This window comes from Apis cerana, linkage group LG14, assembly GCF_029169275.1.
Source record: "Apis cerana isolate GH-2021 linkage group LG14, AcerK_1.0, whole genome shotgun sequence".
NCBI lineage: Eukaryota > Metazoa > Arthropoda > Insecta > Hymenoptera > Apidae > Apis > Apis cerana.
The window spans coordinates 7,964,609-7,983,979 of record NC_083865.1 but is presented as its reverse complement, the minus strand read 5'-3'; the positions used below and the strand labels follow the sequence as shown (position 1 = coordinate 7,983,979).

Sequence of the window (19,371 nt, the reverse complement as noted above, 5' to 3'; positions counted from 1 at the left end):
TGGTTCTTTATATTTGATTGAATTGAAAATTAGAATTAATGCTCAAAAGTTTTATTAGTTTTAACTAGATCTTAAATTATAAGTTTTAAAATTATTCAATTTAAAAAATATATATATCATTACTATAATTACTAACAAAGAATAAAACGAAAAGTAATATAATTCTATGAAAGCCGGCTGTTCACACGATACTATCAAAAGGACCGTAAATACTTGTATAAAAAACTGCATTGACTGAACCGGCTGCATCGGAGAACTAGTTGATCAACCTTTGCTCGTAACTTTACATTTTCGTTTTCATATATCATACATTTATGTATAAATATGAAAAATATTTTTTTAAGTATATAATATTACTAAAAAAATATTATTAAAAAAATATATAAATTATGTATTCATATTATAATTATATATAAAATTATTAAATTATAATATAATACAATTAGCGTGGTTATTTAGAATTAAACATCATTATTTAATTATTGCATTTTAAAATACGCTGATATCATTTTTTTTTAAATCATATTACCAGATTTTTCCATCAAATATATATAGTCTTTCACATCATTTATATATCTTCGCAAGAACTTATGATCCTTTTTTACATTTATTATTAATTTTTTAACATCTTCTTCTCTGAAAAATAATTAAATTATAATAAAACAATCTATTGTCTATTAAATACTTTCGCAACTGACCTCACGGAACCTATTAAACAATGGACAGAAATATTTTGAAATTCTATCTTATCAAATGGCTTGATATTTATTGTAATTTTCAATATAATATTCCCTGTTTTAGTTTGCGATATGAAAGATATGCTAAAATAAAAAAAAAAATGTGTAAGTTACATCAAAATATTGTAATTTTAATTATTTTTACCTATCATGAGTTATTTCCATCAAATTTGGATCATTCAAACGTTTCAAATCAAACATAAAATCCATAGCTAATTTTACTTCTTTCGAAATGTATTCTAGCATCGGTAAAATATCTTCACGATTTTTATACAAATCCAATAATTTTTTAATATCTAATTTTTCTAGAATTATTCGATGAACTATAGTAATTAATGCATCTGCATCGTCTAATAAAAAAATAATATTTTTAAGAAAATTATATTAAATATAAATTAATATTTTTTTAATTGCGTTTCTGAACTTACCTGCTAATTGAGAAATTATATTAATTTTTTTAATATATCGATCATTTGTCTTTTCACAAGGATTCTGTGTAAATATTATTACTAATAATGAACACGATATAAAACCAATTATAAACATGTTTCTTTCGATGTTTTCATAGTATACTTCCCAAATAATTTCGTTACTAAAAAAAATATTGCAAACATTATTTGATACAATGATGAAATTATAGAAAATGTTTAATCGATCTCATACCTTTTTGCACAAATTTTTAATTCATTCATTAAGAAAGAAAAAGATTTGATTATAACATTTTCTTCTTCTATACAAAAAGTATGAGATTTCAAATTTGATTGAAATTTTTCATTTGAATAAAATTCCATCATATGTGTATCATTTAATTTATTACTGTCATCAGCTTTTAAAGTTTTATAAGTAGCTTTTGATAAAACACATTCTAAATTAGAATTATTCATGTGTAATTTCTGAAAATCTTCGTCAGTATTATGCATTAAATTGCAGAAATTTTCACTATTATTTATAGTTGAAGATGAAAATTCTAAAATTCGACTATTAGTATCAATATCAGTATCTTTCTGAGTTAACAATTCCAATTTTGAAATTTCATTAGTTTGTATTTTATTTTCATTTGAATTTTCTAATGGATCACTTAAAAATGCATGTTTAATTACAAACGTTTGCGATTTATGCTGATTCTCTATTTGTACATTTTTCTGATAATCTTTAAATTTTAAAATGTTTTCAGATTCATTGTTTTCATTTTGTGAAAGACAATTTGTTTCTATATCAATTTTCTTATTACAAATAATATTTATAGAATGATCTATATGTGATAAGTCATCTAAGCAATCAAATGAAGGTGGTTTAATTGATTCTAATATTTCCAAACTTTCATTCAAAAATATATCTTTTCCATTCATTAAATATTTTATATCATAATCTTCTTTATTTTCTAAATCTTTTGTATTATTTAAAATGCTACATGCATTATTTTCTTCATTATTTAATTCATAAGAAACATCATTGTTAATTTCTGAAATGTTATTTTCTTTTTTATTATTTACTGTAAAAGTGTGATTACTATTTGATGAGTGAATTGTATATGTTCTTCTTGGATGTGATATAAATGTTTGTGGATATTTAAGTATATGTTCATTTTTATTTAATTCTAAGTTTATAGCAGAGAAAGATTTATTTGATATACAATTAGATATATTAGCGCAAACTATTTCTGTGTTATTTTCTTTTAAAGCTGAAGCAAAAGTTTGTTGTTGCATTGATTCATGCGAAGACATGCTAGGTTTAATATTTACAAAATCCTGAACTTTAATTGGAGTAGAACTTCGTATAGTATTGTTTTCTATATTTGTATTTAATAAACAAGAATTTATATGTTTAGTAGACTTAACAGAATTATTTTTCAAGACTTCGCTATCTATATTGATTGAGAAATTTGTAAAATTACTTTTTTCTATATTATTATGTAATACGGACTGTCTAACTTTAGCAGAACATATATCAGAATTTATTTCTTGGGAATCTGTTGTCATAATGTCTTGTTGCTTTTTATCAAATATTGGTACTACTTTAGTAATTATCATTGAATTATCATCAAAAATAATAGTTTTGTTAGTTTTTGACAATGAATGATTTTTACAATTGTCAGATATTAAATTTGAAGAATTTGGTTGTGTGCAAGAAATATTCTGTATTGGTATTTGTAAATTATTTTGATGTAATGCAGATGAAGATATTATAGCTGTGGTAAGTTCCATTTTTTCATTATTATTTGAAATTATATCTGAGCTTGATGAAGAAGGGATTGTTACAATACTATCTCTTATATTATCTTTACTTAAAATATTCATAAGATCTCTTTTTTTTATATTAGAAGATAATATTGATTGTCTATTTTTAATAGAACATGTATTATCTGTTTCTGAACATGTGTTATCAGTTTGGAAAAATGTATCTTGATGTTTTCTATCAAGTATTGGTATTATTTTAGTAATTATCATTGAATTATCATCAAAAATAATAGTTTTATTTAACAATAAATGATTTTTACAATTATCAGATATTGGATTTACAGAATTTGATTGTGTACATAAAATATCTTGAGGTATCTGTAAATTATTTTGATCTATTGTACTTATAGATGTTACAGCTTTGGTAAATTTCATTTTTGAATCATTATTATCATTTGATATTATATCTGAGTTTAATAAAGAAGGAATTTTTATTATAGTACTATTATCTCTTAACAAATTATCTTTGTTGTTTGAAATATCTATAAGATTTTTTTTTTCAAAATTATCAGATAATATTGATTGCCTAAATTTATTAGAACATATATCAAAATCTATTTCACTTTGGGAGAGTATTGTGATAATGTCTTGATTCTTCCTATCAAGTGTTGGTACTATTTTAGTAACTGTCATTGAATTGTTATCAAAAATAATAGTTTTGTTTGTCAATGGATGATTTCCAGAATTGTCAGATATTGAATTTGAAGAATTTAATTGCATGCAAGAAATATCTTGCATAGATAACTGTAGATTATTCTGACATATTGCAGGTAAAGATGTTATAGCTGTGGTAAATTCCATTTCTTCATTATTATAAAATTTTGTTCTATCATAATTTGTTAAGGTTTCATAAATATTTGAATCATATTTTGACTTTTTAACATTAATTTCTGTATCAAAATTAATTGCATTTGGTCCATAATTTTTTATTACAGAATGTACATTAATTGGAACTGCTTCAGTAATTTCTGTAATAGATGTATTTAATAATTTGGTTTCTTCATCTTGTTTTGTAATGTTATATTGTGATATTTTTTGTACCATAGATGATCTGTCAGATAATTTATGAACAATTGTTTCTACAGCTTTAGTAGTACTCATTGATATGTCATGAAAAGGAGTTTTCTTATTATCATTATTATATGATATTAAATTAGAAACATAATAATTTATATCATTATTATTTGGCTGTAGATTACATAAAGAAGTTGGTATTGTTGAAGTTATTTCCATTGATATATCAAGTCTTTTAGTTTTGTCATCTACACAAAATGTATTTATGTCTATATTATCAATGTTTTTATTAAGTTTAAGAATAGATGGTTGAGGCATAGTAATTTCCATTGATTTATTTTGATTTGTTATACTAGATTCTTCTACATTTGATTTATTAAATTGTTGAAAATTTTTCTTATTTATTGTTGGTAAAATATCATTTATTAATTCTATTGATGCATTTTTAAACATCTTTGTTTCATCATGATTAATAGAATTTGCAACAGGGCTAACAACTTCAGTTAAATCCATACATATATTTTGATCAGATGTGATATTTAATTTATTATTGTCAAAATTATATATATTTGATTCTAAGTAATCTGATATCTGATCTGATTGTTCAATTAGTTTTTTATTAGAATCTTCATACACAATAATATTTTTTGATATATGGTTATTATTTTTTAATTGTGAATCATGTGACAAAATAGATTCATTTTTTTCAGTATTTACATTATGAAAAATAATTAATGATTCATTTAGTAACATTTCATCTCGACAATTTTCTTTTTCAACTGTATTTATAATACATGAATTAGATTTTTCAATATTTATATCTTTTGTTATTGTCTCATTGCAAATAAATTGCACATTATTTTCATGAATATTGCTAAAAATATTTTCTTTATGTATATTTTTAGATTCATATTCTTTTTGATTAAAAGAACATGATATTTTAATATCACTTATATCATGTTCTTCATATGTATTATCCCATACTGTTCCTTGCTCCAAAGAATTGCAAAATTCTCTACACAATGAATTTCATACTATATATTAATGAAATAAATAAAATTATGAAAGTTTAAAATAAACTAAATATGAGGAGCAAATAACTTACTTGACATGTTTTTTTTCTGCAAAACTAACGCGTCTTTTGATTTTTGTAGTAGCAGGACTGTTTTCATTGGATGAATTATTAAAATTTAAGTTCTGTAGAGGATGACGTGGTTTGGGAGGTTTAAGTATCTAAGTATATTATAAAAACAACGATTATATATAAATAAAGTTTTAAAAGAACAAATGTTATTATTTGAGCATATTAAATTAAAGAGCATAATAAATCCATATAATTTTAGTGCAAAATACATAGCAAGATAGACAAAATTAAAAGCAATAGTAATAAAGAAAGAAATAAAAAATAAAAAAATATTATAAAATTATCAAATATTAATATTATTTGTTTTATAGAAATATTAAAATTTTTCAATGATTATCTACTTACAGAAGATCGCCTAGAACTATTTCCAGATTTTGAAGAAATCCTGCAAGATAACAAAAATAAATAATTACTAAAAAAATATTTTAAGAAAAATTACAAATTATAAATTATGTATCAATACAAAGTATTCATACAAAGATTGAAAGATTTTGGATTCACTAATTAAATGAAATTTTAATTAGAAATAATTAAAAAATTGAAATAAATATTAAGGTTAATAAATAGTTAACATAATAATAATAAGCTTAATTTATATTAATGTTATTTGTCAATATTTAATGTTTACAATATCAATTTTTTAATGAAGAATAAACAATAACGTGCTTTAATAAGAAAAACAGTTAATGAAACAAGTGAAATATTGCTCACATTTCATTACATTTAAACTTTATTCAATTCAAATTCAAACTCAAAAATTTCGAAGGTGCTGACTTTCTGATAACGATTGCCAACTCCATTGGCGCCAAATTGTAATTATTACGATACAGTTTTCATGACTGTTAGTAACATTCATGGATTCAAGCATTATGATATCGCCATAAAATATGAAGAAAATGTAACTTGAAGATCAGCTCTTATCAAAGAATAAATAATTGTAATCTACGAATGATAAATCGTCACATAAGTGATTTCATTTAGTGACTCATAAAAATATATCTACGATTAAATATCCGTTCACATTATGAAGTTATATTATATTAGCTATGAATCTATTGTAATTCTTATCTCTCAAAAAAGTTTTATATAAATCAGCAAATTATTTTGACAAAGAAGACAATATTATATTGCATATACATGCAAGTGTATAAAGTCTCACAAACGCAAATATATTAATCTGCCTCGGTAGCATTGTTAATTAATCCCATCTAAGTGATTGACAGTAAGAACAGCTGATCATAAGAAACATAAAAACGGACATTACAAATAATGGAAGGAATTGTTGTTAGAGTGATAATAAAAGCACCGAATCAGCAGATTAAAGATCAAATCGTAAATTGTGATATTGGATGGACTGTTGGCCAATTAAAAGATCATTTAACCGATGTTTATCCTAGTAAACCAGTGAGTTTTATTTCACTTACTAGTGATTCAGTTATGTGATATTTTGTGAAAGTTAATTTTTTAATTTTTAAAAGCAACATATTATTAGTATTATTATATAAAAGAAAAAGTTAAACTTTTTTTACTTATAATATTTTTTAAAAATATTATTTCTATAAAAAGAATATATTCAGTTTATAATTTAATTATAAATTTTTCTTTTTTCTAGTAATTTTTTTCTTTGCATTAAATAAATGAAAATTTGATATTTTAGATAATCAATAAATATTTATATTTTATTAAATTATTTTGCTTAGGAACGAGCAACCCAGAAACTCATATATTCAGGACAATTATTAAATGATTCTATGTGTTTAAAAGATGTATTAAGGCATTGTAATGGACAAGAAGATCAAGCTTATATAGTTCATTTAGTCTGTGCTTCGCAAAAAATATCTACAAATAAAATAACTGATCAAATTATAGAAAACACAAATATTTCTAGTGCAAGAAGTACAGTAGAACATACCAGATTAAATAATACAAATAGTATTCAAAATCAAAGTCAACATATTAATAATATTGCTATGCAACATACTCCAACACAATTATATTCTACACAACAATATTTTGATCCACGAAATAATCAACAAATGGCTTGGATGCAACAAGCATATACACATTATTTTACACAATATATGCAATTGTAAGTACATATATTATATAATATATAAAAATTTTAAATAATTATAATAAAAGAAAATTTGTTTATAGAATAGCAGCACAAGGAATACAATTACAAACTAGCATTCCATATGTTCAGCAAATGAATATTAATACAAATGATGGTGTTCAAAATTCATATATAAATAACACAAATAATAACACAAATAGCAATAACAATAACAACAACAACAACAACAATAATAATAATGTAGGTGATGAACAACAACAACCTGCTGTTCAAGAAATTGATGTTAATGCAGGAAATAATGGTGCTGGAGAAGATGGTGCATTTAATAGAGATTGGCTAGACGTTTTTTATATGCTATCCAGAATTATTGTTTTTTTTAGTATGGTATATTTTTATTCATCCCCTCTAAGATTTCTTATTGTTACATTTCTTGGCTTTGCAATGTATCTGTAAGTTCATATCTATAATACTTTTCTATTTTATATATAAATATAACATAATTGAATGAATGTTTTTTAGATTTCAGGGTGGTTTCTTTCGAGTTCAACCTATTCTTTTACCTGAAAATAATAATGGTAGAGGAGATCGGGTAGATAATAATAATCAAATGTTACAGAATGAAGCAATAGGTCCTGAACCTGTACCACAGCAACAAAATGGTCAAGTGCCAACTGTGCAAGCAGAAGCAAGAACAAATGCAAATGAAGAACATGAAGAAGAAAGACCTGGTGCACTTGCATTTACATGGACATTTTTCAGTACATTTTTTGCTTCACTTATTCCGGATCAACCAAATGTTATTTAATTTTAACAAATTTATTCAATCTTATTGTAAAGTTAATTTTTTTTTCTTTCTATACATGCTTTCAAAACAAAATCATCAAACCTAATGAGGTAGTCTCTTTTTACATGTATATTTAGTAAATATTGATATTAAAGAAAACTTCATTAAGAATTCTAAAAATAACATTTTTAGAAAAACAATTTGAAAAAATTTTACAAATTTTTCAAGTATATTATATACATATATATATATATATATATATATGTATGTATATATATGAATATTGTATACTATATATAATAAGTACATATAGATATATATATCAAATACGCTTAAGATAAATATCATTTTTTTATAAATATTGCTATTTATATACTTCTAATAATTTTGTGTATTAGTTTAATTAATTGAGATTACCTCAGGATATATAAACAAAATAAATTTATAATCAATGATAATTTTGTAGAAAATGTTTAGATTTAACTTATTAAAAGCTTATTGCAAATCATCTCAAAGTGTTTATAATTTGTTGTAAAGTAAATTTTGTTTTTCTAATTATATAAAAGTACAATGAGAAAAATATATAAATGTGTATATAAATAAAATTATTGTAGAGCTTATAAGGCATGGATAAATATAGATATTGAAAAAAATAATGGGATTAAATGCAGTTTTTGTTTATAAAAATTATTAAAGCAATAATGCTATTAAAATATTTTATGGAATATCTTATTAATAAAATAAATTAAAATATTTTTATGAAATTATAATTTTTCTAATATATATATATATACTCTAATGTTATTTTATAAACATATATATATATATTTATATATATAAATAGGTAAGTAAATATATTTTTATATTATATTAAACAAATATTTTTAATAAATTGTAGAATTTATTTTAATTAATAATTAATAAACTATTGTTAACAAGTAATAATTTAATAATATTAATAAAAAATATGTTATAATAAAATAATAATAAATTTTAAAAAAGATTATTACAAAAACACAGAATATTTTTATAACCTTAACCACAATATAATTAGATAACATTTTACAAAGTAAATAATAAATAGTATAAAACAATCCTGATTTTAAGCATGAAATTCGAAGTAAGAAAATTGTATTATGTTTTTATATATTGTTTTTAGATATTAAATATTTGATATTATATATATATTCTACATATCCATACATATCTATGTTTATGCCATGTTCAAATATTACATTACACAAAAATTATTATAAAGTCATAAAATTTATATTAAATAAAAAATCGATTATTACATAACAAAATTATTTTCATGTAAAAATCACATTTAATTAATATAAAATATATCTATAAGTAATAAAATAATACTAACATATGACTTTATTGAAATAATACTAATATAACCCTATTTGTAAGTTTCAAGGTCTGTATTTATTTTAAACACATGCAGTATAATAGAAATATATTAATATTCAAGTACGTAATTTTCTAAAGTTGCAATTCCTTATAAGTATTTTGTGCAAAATAATCTATTATATGATTATTAAAAAATAAAAGACAAACATAATGAGTACAAAATAAAAATAATTTCATCTATTCAAATTATTAACAATTAATTCATAATTGCATTACAGAAATGTCTCAACATCGAATGTCTGATGTCATTGGTATATTTAAAGGAGCTAAAACAGTAGCTGATGCTATGCTTAAATATCAAGAAGAGGCAATTACACATTTAATACAAACTTCATCTTTAAAAATTACTGCAGAGAGATGTCTGACAAATAATTTAAAAACATTGAATAATATAGAACCAAGTAAGGTTCCTGTAAGTTTCAAAAATAAATAGAAATCATATAGAATTTATATATATATATATATATATATTATATATATATATATATCTTTTTAAAAAATATAAACATAATAAATAAAAATATGAAATATAAATATCTTTAAATAATAACTACTTGTTATATTGTGATTATTAATATAAATTAATTTTATAAATTAATAATAATTTAATTGTAATTTATAGCTTCAAATAACAAAAGAATTTAAAGAAGTTGTAGAACGATTAAATGTTATTGAAAAGGGTATAATAGAATTTATAAAATTAAAAACTAAAGAAGTCACAGGATTGCCATTAGATGTTGAGATACCTATAAAAACTAAAAAAACTAAGTTATATATTTATAATCCTGCTAAAGATCCAAAAGAAATAACAATAGAAATGGATATTTCAAAAATGAAATATAATTCTGAAAATAATTACACAAATCAAGATACACAGGATAAACCTGTGAAAAAATATTTAACTGTAAAAGAAAAAATTGAAACCATTTCCAAATTAGAAAATGAAATACCTAAAATTGTACTTTCTGAAAAAGATAAAGCAATATTGAAGAAATTAGAATTAGAACATGAAAAAAATATAAAAAGTCAAAATATGAAAGATGAAGATGTATCAAATGAATCAAAAATTGATGCTGAAGTTATTAAAATAGAAAACACAAAAATAACTTCAAATAGTCCTCAAGTTAAATTAAAACCATCTGTTAGACCAAAAAAAACTGTAAAATCCTTTATATTTTTATATTATATTTAAATAATTATATTATAATTAAATTATATAATAAATTTTATATATAAATAGGTTAATAAATTTTTATTTTAAAGCTTTCACCTAATGCAAAAGCTCAAAAAGTCCCAGCTACTAGATTACAAAGAATGATGAGCTTTGGAACGTTAGGAATTGGACTTGGTGTTGGAACTGTTGCAGAATACACACGCAGAACATTTGGATTAAAAAAACAAAGTCTTGGAAACACATTTGATACTCTTTTTCTTACTAAAGCAAATGCAGAAAGAATAGTTTCTACTTTATGTAAAGTAAGAGGTAAATATTCTGAATGTCTTTATTGCATTTTTTGTCAATTAATGATTATATATTTTACATATATTTATATATGTAATAGGTGCTGCTTTAAAAATTGGACAAATTTTAAGTATACAAGATGAAACCATTATAAGTCCTGAATTACAAAAAGTATTTGAACGAGTTAGACAAAGTGCAGATTTCATGCCAACATGGCAAGTTGAGAAAGTATTAAGTACAGAACTTGGACATGATTGGAGAAATAAATTAAATACTTTTGAAGATAGACCATTTGCTGCAGCTTCTATTGGTAATTAATTTTTTTTTAATTATATTTTTCTTTTTTTTTTATTAAAAATATTCTTTTTTTCAAAAATAATATAAAAATATTTTTAAAAAAATATTCTTTATATAAAAAAATATTATAGGTCAAGTACATCATGGCACTTTATTAAATGGACAGGATGTTGCAATTAAAATTCAATATCCTGGTGTAGCTATGGGTATTCAAAGTGATGTTGAAAACTTAATAGGCATAATGAAGGTATCAAAACTTTTAATTTTGATTTCATTTTAGATTATAAAAAATATATTTAATGAAAAAACTTTTATAGGTTTGGAATATTTTTCCAAAAGGTATGTTTATAGATAATTTGGTAGAAGTTGCAAAACGTGAACTTGCATGGGAAGTAGATTATGTAAGAGAAGCAGAATGTACTAGAAAATATAAACAATTAATGGAACCTTATTCAGATTACTATGTTCCAACTGTAATTGGTAAATGAATTAAACAATATAAATTAAAAATGAATAATATAAATATAGAAGTAATAATTTAATTTACATTTAATTTAGATGAACTATCAACAAATCAAATTTTTACAACTGAAATGGTAGAAGGAATTCCAGTAGATAAATGTACTACTATGGATATGGATACAAAGGAACATATCTGTAAATTAATAATGAATTTGTGCCTTAAGGAATTATTTGTTTTTCGATATATGCAAACTGATCCAAATTGGTCTAATTTTCTTTACAATACTAATACAAGACAAGTATATAAAATATTATTAAGAAGTTAATATATTATTATTAATACATATTATTAATAAATTTGTAATATTAATTTGTAATATTATTACAATTTTTAGTTAATATTATTAGATTTTGGTGCATGTCGAGATTATGAGAAATCGTTTATGGATAAATATATTGAAGTAATTTATGCTGCAAGTGAAGGCGATCGTAAAAAAATTTTAAATTTATCTAGAGACATGGGATTTCTTACAGGATATGAATCTAAAGTATAATATAATATTTTCTAGCAAATTCAAAATAAATTATTAAATCGATATTTATTTATTTATTATATTGCATTAATTTTAGCTTATGGAAGAAGCTCATGTAGATGCAGTAATGGTTTTGGGACAAGTATTTGATAAAAATTATAAATATTATGACTTTGGTGGACAAGATGTAACTAAAAGGTAAGTTTATTATTAAAATAAAAATTTATAAAATTAATGTACATATATATTGATTGCAGAATTCAGACATTAGTTCCAACAATAATAGATCACAGGTTATGCCCTCCACCTGAAGAAATTTATAGTTTACATAGAAAATTATCAGGAATTTTTTTACTATGTGCCAAACTTCAAGTTAAAATAAATTGTCGTGATATGTTTCGCGAAGTTTATGCAAATTATAAATTTGGATAATATCATTACAAATTAATATTTACATTTTATACATAATTAAATATAAACAATTTCAATTAATATATTATTTTATTTATATTTATAATTCACACAACAAATATTGAATTATTTATAAATACTTAAAAATAATTTATTTTTAATATAATTATTATAAAATAATTATAATAAAATATAATTAAATTATATTTTTAATTATTATAACATAATTAGATAATGTTAGAATATATATTTTTTATTTTATTTTATTTTATATTTAACTTATATCTCGATAGCTTTCGTTTAATTAGAATATATTTTATTTACAAATATCAAGGATATAATCAATATTGATAATGAGGAGTGATCTTAACCTATTTATTCGTTAGTTTCAATCAATAATCTTCACAAAATTTTACGAACTAATTGATAAAATGTCTAATAAATTTTTATATTTTGCATATGGAAGTAATATGTTAATGAAAAGAATACATATTAATAATCCAACTGCAATACGAAAAGATATTGGTTTTTTAAAGGTAAATATAAATAACTTGAAAAAATTTTTGGGTTATTAATTTGTGATACTTTATAATATTTTTATTATTTCAATCTAAATATATTTTATTATTTAATATTTGACATTGTCTTTTGTGTCTGTATTTTTATTATAAATTATTATTTATAATAAACATATATTTTATGCAAATATTGAATTATACCAGAATTTCAGACTAGATTTTTTAACACATTCAAAGAGATGGGGTGGATGCTCAGCAACAATTGTACCCACAAAAGATTATGTTGTGTGGGGAGCAATTTGGGAATTAGATGAATGTAATATGTGTACTTTAGACAATCAAGAAGGTGTTGCAGATAAATTATACTTTCCATTAATAGTTGATATAGAAACGGTTACTGGTAAAATATTAAAATGCAGAGTGTACCAACAATGCAAAAATCCAGATGAACATATAAAATTACATTTACTACCAATACACAGAAGACCTTCACCATTATATTTGTATGTTTTATTTAATTCTATAATTTATTTAACATTTATGTAATTATTAATTAATTTTTTTTATAGAGAAACAATAATAAAAGGTGCACGTGAAAGCCATTTACCACATGATTATATTAAATTCTTAGAAACAATACCACCTAATGGATATATGGGAGAATATGATATTGGGTAAGAATAATTGTTTATTATTAAATTGATTTCCATTATAAATTTTTTTTATTATCTATATTATATTATATTATTTTATATTATATATTATTTATATTAACTTCATTTTAAATAAATAATATAAATAATATACATTTTAAATAAACAAGATATTATAATTAATTTTAATGTATATAGATTTTCTATATTTTAATATTTTATCTTTAATATAAAAAGTTCATTTAATAATAAATTATATTCTTCTTATTATGTTGTTGCAACCTTTTCATATTTTTTTGTCAAAATTAATATTTCTGGATCACAGACTTCCTTTACAAGAAGTTTAGATTCAAGAATCTTATGATTCTTTAAACGTTTCTGGACAAGAGGATCATTCTCAATTAAGTTAAGAGCTGTCTCAAGTGATAATTTTTCTATTTCATGTTTGAATATTTTAATTGTTGCACGCAGTGTACCATTTATCTGATAAAATATAAAATATTACAATTAATGATATATTTATATAAAAAATTTAGAGTATTATTCTCAATTTCTAAAATATAATTCTAAAATATAATTATTATATAATTGTATCATAAATAATATAATGTAAATTCATATATAATATAAATAAAAAATTTATATATAAATATAAATACTTTAAATTAAAAAAAATATAAATAATTTTAAATTTACCTTGACAAATAATTTCATTTTATAATTCATATCTATTTCTGGCCATTTTTGTTCTAGAACATCTTTATCTAATTTTATTTCATCCTCATTTATAAGATGATATTTTGCCGCAGAAAATGCCGACCATAATTCTGAAGCAAAATGCGGTGCAAATGGTGCAAGCATTATAATTTGAACTGCTAATGCACGTTCATATTCGCGACTTTTTTGCATACATTCCATAGATACCTTATAAAAACTTAATATTAAAAATTAAAAGTTCAATATTAATTAAAATTTCTGAAATTATTATAACTCTTAGTATAACAAAAAAATACAATATATACCTATTTGTAAGTCCTTGCATTCTTGATATTGCAATACTTAATTGTTGAGTTTTAATTATATTAAAAGTTACAATTTTTAAGAAATAATTTCGGCTATCAAACATATATGCATCATGTTCTGTAAATTTAGGATCAGTAGGTTCTGCCTGAAAATTTTTTAAACTTACTCCATTTCGATAATCTGTAAAAGTTTTTACTATCTTCCATAAGCGATTTTGCCAATTTAATATTCCTGGCATAGCTATATTTTATAGATATAAATATTGTTTAATATACAATAATGAAAATTTATGAATGAATATTTATTATAAAACAAACTTACTACTATCATTGCAATATTTATCCGACATTGGTATTTGATCAGCTAATATAAATAGCCTCGTCGTATCAATTCCATATTTATCTATAAATTTAATAGGATCAATGCCATTATGCTTTGATTTAGACATTTTTTCCCATGAAACAATGACTGGTTCTTTAGTATTTTTTTCTACATATTGTCCCTTGTTTTCTTCTACTTCATCTGCTTTTAAATATTTTTCTGTATCTTTTACTCGATACGTTTTTCCTAATACCATACCCTGAACAAGTAATTGTTGAAATGGTTCTTGGCTAGGTAAAAGTCCTTCTGAATGTAAGAAATGACTTATAAATCTAGCATAATATAAATGTAATACAGCTGAAATTATACATTAATTTGAAATTTTTTTAATATTATAATTTTAAATATTATTTATAAAAATCTAAATATAAAAAAATTAAATATATACCATGTTCTTTTCCACCCACATATAGATTAACAGGAAATATTTCTCTTACTTTATCAACAGCAAACATTTCTTTCATATTTTTTGAATCAATATACCTCAAATAATACCATGAACTATCTACAAATGTGTCCATTGTATCTGATTCTCTAATTGCTTGAATTCCACATTTAGGACAAGAAGTATTTAACCAATCCTTAGCTTCATGTAATACAATTTTTTTATTTGAAAATGTTTTATTTAAAAATGTTATACTTGGTAAAAGTACAGGAAGTTCATTATATGGTACTGGTTGAATACCACAATTTGAACAATAAATAATTGGTATTGGTGTACCCCAATATCTTTGTCTAGATATTAACCAATCCTGCAATCTTGAACTAACAGGATACCCACCAATTTTCCATTTTTGTGCTTTGGATAATATATCTGATCTCTTACATTCTATTGAATGTTCTTGAAATTCAATTCCAACTATTTTAGAAAATTGAAAATCATCCATTGAAACAGAGGGTATACCAATATAAGTATCTCTAAAATTTGGAAATATTATTTTATCTGTTACAAATATTGGTAATTCATTTCCATTGAATGGATTTACTACTTTGATATTCATAATTTTAATTCCTTCTGTCACATCTGTACAGTATTCCGGTCTATTTAATAAACTGTGTGGAGATATTGCAATAAATTTTGCATATTCAATAAATTCTGGATAATTAGTCCAAACATTTATCGTTTTTGGATAATTTGGAATATTTCCTATCAATTGTAATTCAAAACTAACACCATCACATTTACCAATCCAATTTTTTTGTATTGTTTTAATATCTCTCCATTCTATCAATTTTGGATCACTTAAACCTTCAAACAATGACCTAATTACATATACAAATAAATGTAATTTAAATTACATACATGATTATAATTTATTATTTCTAGCCTTATTATATTTTATATATATATATATATATAATACTATATATATAATAATATATATTATAAAATTTTAAAGATTTAGTTTCTATATATTTACTTAGCAAATGATGTAGTCCTAATAAACCATTGATTTAATAATTTTTTTTCTACTTTAGCACCTGATCTCCAAGAGCAATTATTAACATCAACTTGTTCCTCTGCTAATACAGTTTCATCAACAGGATCCCAATTAACAAATGATTCCTTTCTATAAACCAAATCTTTTTCAAAAAGTTTTAAAAATAATTCTTGTGTAAATTTATAATATTCAGGATCACAAGTAGTAATTTCTCTATCCCAATCAAAAGAATAATTTAATAATTTTAATTGATTTCTCATGCTTTTAATATTGTCATATGTCCATTCAATTGGATTAATTTGTTTTTCAATAGCAGCATTTTCAGCAGGTAATCCAAATGCATCCCAACCAATTGGATGAAGAACATTATATCCTAAAGTAAAAAAAGAATAATATCTTTCAGATATTAAATAAAAGATAATAAAATATTTGTAAATTAAAAAATTTCATTCCATAAATCAAACCTTTCATTCTATAGAAATGAGCAATGGTATCACTTATCGTATAAACTCTTACATGACCCATATGAAGCATTCCAGAAGAATATGGAAACATTGATAAAATATAAAATTTTTTTTTTTTATTATTTGTATCATCATAATTTTTATTTAAATTAATTTTATCTTTCCAATATATTTCTATTTCTTTTTTTATTACATCTGTAAGTTTTATATTCTAGGAAAATAAATAGTACATATTATTACAATAATAATAGTAATAATAATAATATATAATGTAATAATTACATATAATAAAATGTAAAATATATAATTATGTTATACATTATATCTCATAAATTAAATTAATAATATAAATTTTTATTTTATTTATTTTTTGAATAAAACATGTACCGAAAATTTATTTATACCAGTCGAAGCATATCGAATAACATTTTTAAAAAACTTATAATCCTTATAATATAATATAGATTCTGTAATCTTCATTTTTTAATATTTTTTAAATTATTATTATTTAAATTTATTTAAAAATTCTGAAATTAAAACATTGAACTTATATAGTTATCTAGAAAATTGCCATATTTGTTACTACTTAAAGAAACTATATTATACATTATTATTATTTTAATAAAACTGATTTTGAACTTTAATTTTTATCAATAAATAATATTTTGATAATATAATTTTATTATTCTTTACTTTAGTTTAAATTCCAATTAATAAATATTATTATATGGAAAACTAAAACTTCCGTTTGACATCATTGATTTCTTTTCCGGTGTGTGTCGTATAAACAAGTTCGTAAGTAATCTTTTAAATTTGAAATCCAATTGAAAATGTAACATCTTAAAATAATATTTTGTAATACAATAGAAAATCATTATTATTTATGTTTTGAAGTGTAATTAAATAATATGATTGTAATTTTTTTTGAATAAATAAAGAAATTTTGTGACATTAATTAGGTTAACTTTTTCTCATATATATTTAATTTATAATTAATAAAATATTTATTTTAATAGAAAAATGTATGTACATAACTAACTATAAAAGTACTATAAAGTAATATTAAAGTTATAAAAATTTTATTTATAAAAAAAATTAAATATTTTGTTTACATTTTATAATAGTAATATCTCTAATTTAATATATATATTTTTTAAGTTTAATGAATATATTTTAAAATTTTTAAATTAAAAAAATTGTTATATTGAAAATAAATATATTTGTTTTAGTTCAACCATGGGTAAAAGAAATAATATGATTCCTAATGGACATTTTCATAAAGATTGGCAGAGATTTGTCAAAACATGGTTTAATCAACCTGCCAGAAAATATCGTCGTAAACAAAATCGTGTAAAAAAAGCTCGTACTGTCGCACCAAGGTAAATAAAAAAACAATCAATTTATTTTTATTTTTTAAATTTATATTTTATATAAATTATATTTCTATTTATATTTCTATTTATATTATAAATTTTAATAATTTAATATTCTTTTAAAATTTTAAGACCTGTAAAGCTTTTAAGACCTGTAGTTCATTGTCCAACATTCCGTTATCATACAAAAGTTAGGGCAGGTAAAGGTTTTACATTAGAAGAATTAAAAGCAAGTGGTTTAAATAAAAGATTTGCTAGGACTATTGGAATTGCAGTTGATCCTAGAAGGCGTAATAAATCGGTTGAATCTTTGCAAACAAATGCTCAAAGATTAAAAGAATATAAATCAAAATTGATTCTCTTCCCATTAAATGAAAAGAAAGTAAGTATAAGATAAAATTAAAATATATAAAAAACAAATTTTAAATTAATATTATTTATAATAAAAGCCTAAAAAGGGTGATGCTAGTGAGGAGGAGATGAAACTTGCTACTCAGGTTAAAGGAGAAATCATGCCAGTACGACATCAAGCACCAGCTAAAGCTAAAGCACGTGTCATTTCTGAAGAAGAAAGAAAATTCTCTGCATATGTAACTCTTCGTAAAGCTAGAGCTGATGCTAGATTAGTAGGAATTCGTGCGAAACGTGTAAAAGATGCAGCAGAAAATCCAGATGATGTTACCAAAGTTGGTAAAGATAAAAAGGCTAAGAAATAATATGAAATTTATATTATAAAAAATTAAATATAATAATTATAAAATTTATAATTATAAAAAATAAATTGTCTAATGAAAAATAAATTTTTGTTCATTATTTTTCTATATTATACATTTTGATAAAAATCAATATATTTCAATGTTATTTGCTTGTAATGCAATATAAATAAGAATACAAAATTATAATATTCACTTTTTTTTTCTTATTGGTGAGAAGAATATTTTAA

The 19,371-nt window shown here is 21.7% G+C and overlaps 6 protein-coding genes across 15 annotated transcripts; 4 read left to right on the top strand and 2 right to left on the bottom strand.

The window, feature by feature from the left end:
* Positions 1–35: 35 nt before the first annotated feature.
* On the bottom strand, positions 36–5,968 carry LOC108000620 (MATH and LRR domain-containing protein PFE0570w-like). 3 transcript variants are annotated; one of them, XM_062084509.1, is made up of 8 exons: positions 5,854–5,968; positions 5,478–5,517; positions 5,094–5,221; positions 1,401–5,003; positions 1,166–1,329; positions 883–1,087; positions 699–821; positions 36–636 (listed from the first exon to the last, which is right to left on the bottom strand). In XM_062084509.1, coding segments are annotated over exons 1-8 (4,386 nt in total). In that variant the 5' UTR covers positions 5,856–5,968; the 3' UTR covers positions 36–515. The 3 variants fall into 3 exon arrangements, with proteins under 3 accessions (XP_061940493.1, XP_061940492.1, XP_061940494.1); XM_062084508.1 differs by having other exon boundaries at positions 5,844–5,950; XM_062084510.1 differs by lacking the exons at positions 5,478–5,517; positions 5,854–5,968 and having other exon boundaries at positions 1,401–5,022.
* A 91-nt stretch (positions 5,969–6,059) lies between these two features.
* Positions 6,060–8,659, top strand: LOC108000677 (homocysteine-responsive endoplasmic reticulum-resident ubiquitin-like domain member 2 protein). Its single transcript, XM_017061175.3, has 4 exons — positions 6,060–6,536; positions 6,833–7,221; positions 7,290–7,658; positions 7,729–8,659. The coding sequence occupies exons 1-4, from the start codon at positions 6,402–6,404 to the stop codon at positions 8,012–8,014; spliced, it is 1,179 nt and encodes a 392-aa protein (XP_016916664.1). The 5' UTR covers positions 6,060–6,401; the 3' UTR covers positions 8,015–8,659.
* A 191-nt stretch (positions 8,660–8,850) lies between these two features.
* On the top strand, positions 8,851–12,655 carry LOC108000676 (atypical kinase COQ8B, mitochondrial). Of its 6 annotated transcripts, none has more exons than XM_017061173.3 (11): positions 8,851–9,404; positions 9,628–9,821; positions 10,032–10,568; positions 10,673–10,892; positions 10,972–11,181; positions 11,300–11,415; positions 11,486–11,648; positions 11,727–11,929; positions 12,026–12,178; positions 12,261–12,361; positions 12,421–12,655. In XM_017061173.3, the coding sequence occupies exons 2-11, from the start codon at positions 9,630–9,632 to the stop codon at positions 12,593–12,595; spliced, it is 2,070 nt and encodes a 689-aa protein (XP_016916662.2). In that variant the 5' UTR covers positions 8,851–9,404; positions 9,628–9,629; the 3' UTR covers positions 12,596–12,655. The 6 variants fall into 6 exon arrangements, with proteins under 6 accessions (XP_016916662.2, XP_016916659.2, XP_016916661.2 ...); XM_017061170.3 differs by having other exon boundaries at positions 8,851–9,416; XM_017061172.3 differs by having other exon boundaries at positions 8,851–9,469.
* A 147-nt stretch (positions 12,656–12,802) lies between these two features.
* On the top strand, positions 12,803–15,058 carry LOC108000680 (gamma-glutamylcyclotransferase). The gene is made up of 4 exons (XM_017061180.3): positions 12,803–13,110; positions 13,297–13,595; positions 13,662–13,766; positions 14,071–15,058. The coding sequence occupies exons 1-4, from the start codon at positions 13,006–13,008 to the stop codon at positions 14,090–14,092; spliced, it is 531 nt and encodes a 176-aa protein (XP_016916669.1). The 5' UTR covers positions 12,803–13,005; the 3' UTR covers positions 14,093–15,058.
* On the bottom strand, positions 13,796–17,582 carry LOC108000678 (leucine--tRNA ligase, mitochondrial). Of its 2 annotated transcripts, XM_062084519.1 has the most exons (8): positions 17,443–17,582; positions 17,056–17,266; positions 16,571–16,964; positions 15,538–16,412; positions 15,090–15,446; positions 14,768–15,008; positions 14,442–14,679; positions 13,796–14,228 (listed from the first exon to the last, which is right to left on the bottom strand). In XM_062084519.1, the coding sequence occupies exons 1-8, from the start codon at positions 17,533–17,535 to the stop codon at positions 14,013–14,015; spliced, it is 2,625 nt and encodes an 874-aa protein (XP_061940503.1). In that variant the 5' UTR covers positions 17,536–17,582; the 3' UTR covers positions 13,796–14,012. The 2 variants fall into 2 exon arrangements, with proteins under 2 accessions (XP_061940503.1, XP_061940504.1); XM_062084520.1 differs by lacking the exon at positions 13,796–14,228 and having other exon boundaries at positions 14,530–14,669.
* Positions 17,583–17,709: 127 nt separating this feature from the next.
* LOC108000679 (large ribosomal subunit protein eL13) lies at positions 17,710–19,228 on the top strand. 2 transcript variants are annotated; one of them, XM_017061179.3, is made up of 4 exons: positions 17,710–17,850; positions 18,285–18,434; positions 18,561–18,810; positions 18,878–19,228. In XM_017061179.3, exons 2-4 carry the CDS (start codon positions 18,292–18,294, stop codon positions 19,142–19,144), a joined length of 660 nt encoding a protein of 219 aa, XP_016916668.1. In that variant the 5' UTR covers positions 17,710–17,850; positions 18,285–18,291; the 3' UTR covers positions 19,145–19,228. The 2 variants fall into 2 exon arrangements, with proteins under 2 accessions (XP_016916668.1, XP_061940507.1); XM_062084523.1 differs by lacking the exon at positions 17,710–17,850 and adding an exon at positions 17,873–18,014.
* The last annotated feature ends 143 nt before the right edge of the window (positions 19,229–19,371 follow it).

What these genes read in the sequence shown, in the direction of transcription:
- LOC108000620 (XM_062084509.1), bottom strand. An exon ending in ATAGTTCTAGGCGATCTTCT is followed by an intron (nt 5,222 to 5,477) that starts GTAAGTAGATAA and finishes TAATATACTTAG; the next exon opens with ATACTTAAACCTCCCAAACC. An exon ending in TTAAAAATTTGTGCAAAAAG is followed by an intron (nt 1,330 to 1,400) that starts GTATGAGATCGA and finishes TATTTTTTTTAG; the next exon opens with TAACGAAATTATTTGGGAAG.
- LOC108000677 (XM_017061175.3), top strand. Translation starts at nt 6,402, where the DNA reads ATGGAAGGAATTGTTGTTAGAGTGATAATAAAAGCACCGAATCAGCAG. An exon ending in ATGTTTATCCTAGTAAACCA is followed by an intron (nt 6,537 to 6,832) that starts GTGAGTTTTATT and finishes TATTTTGCTTAG; the next exon opens with GAACGAGCAACCCAGAAACT. An exon ending in CTTGGCTTTGCAATGTATCT is followed by an intron (nt 7,659 to 7,728) that starts GTAAGTTCATAT and finishes AATGTTTTTTAG; the next exon opens with ATTTCAGGGTGGTTTCTTTC.
- LOC108000676 (XM_017061169.3), top strand. An exon ending in TACTTTATGTAAAGTAAGAG is followed by an intron (nt 10,893 to 10,971) that starts GTAAATATTCTG and finishes TATATGTAATAG; the next exon opens with GTGCTGCTTTAAAAATTGGA. An exon ending in ATTTGCTGCAGCTTCTATTG is followed by an intron (nt 11,182 to 11,299) that starts GTAATTAATTTT and finishes AAAATATTATAG; the next exon opens with GTCAAGTACATCATGGCACT.
- LOC108000680 (XM_017061180.3), top strand. Translation starts at nt 13,006, where the DNA reads ATGTCTAATAAATTTTTATATTTTGCATATGGAAGTAATATGTTAATG. An exon ending in AAGATATTGGTTTTTTAAAG is followed by an intron (nt 13,111 to 13,296) that starts GTAAATATAAAT and finishes GAATTATACCAG; the next exon opens with AATTTCAGACTAGATTTTTT. An exon ending in ATGGGAGAATATGATATTGG is followed by an intron (nt 13,767 to 14,070) that starts GTAAGAATAATT and finishes TCTGGATCACAG; the next exon opens with ACTTCCTTTACAAGAAGTTT.
- LOC108000678 (XM_062084519.1), bottom strand. Translation starts at nt 17,535, where the DNA reads ATGAAGATTACAGAATCTATATTATATTATAAGGATTATAAGTTTTTT. An exon ending in TCATTTCTATAGAATGAAAG is followed by an intron (nt 16,965 to 17,055) that starts GTTTGATTTATG and finishes TTTTTACTTTAG; the next exon opens with GATATAATGTTCTTCATCCA. An exon ending in AGGACTACATCATTTGCTAA is followed by an intron (nt 16,413 to 16,570) that starts GTAAATATATAG and finishes ATATGTAATTAG; the next exon opens with GTCATTGTTTGAAGGTTTAA.
- LOC108000679 (XM_017061179.3), top strand. Translation starts at nt 18,292, where the DNA reads ATGGGTAAAAGAAATAATATGATTCCTAATGGACATTTTCATAAAGAT. An exon ending in GCTCGTACTGTCGCACCAAG is followed by an intron (nt 18,435 to 18,560) that starts GTAAATAAAAAA and finishes TAAAATTTTAAG; the next exon opens with ACCTGTAAAGCTTTTAAGAC. An exon ending in TCCCATTAAATGAAAAGAAA is followed by an intron (nt 18,811 to 18,877) that starts GTAAGTATAAGA and finishes TTATAATAAAAG; the next exon opens with CCTAAAAAGGGTGATGCTAG.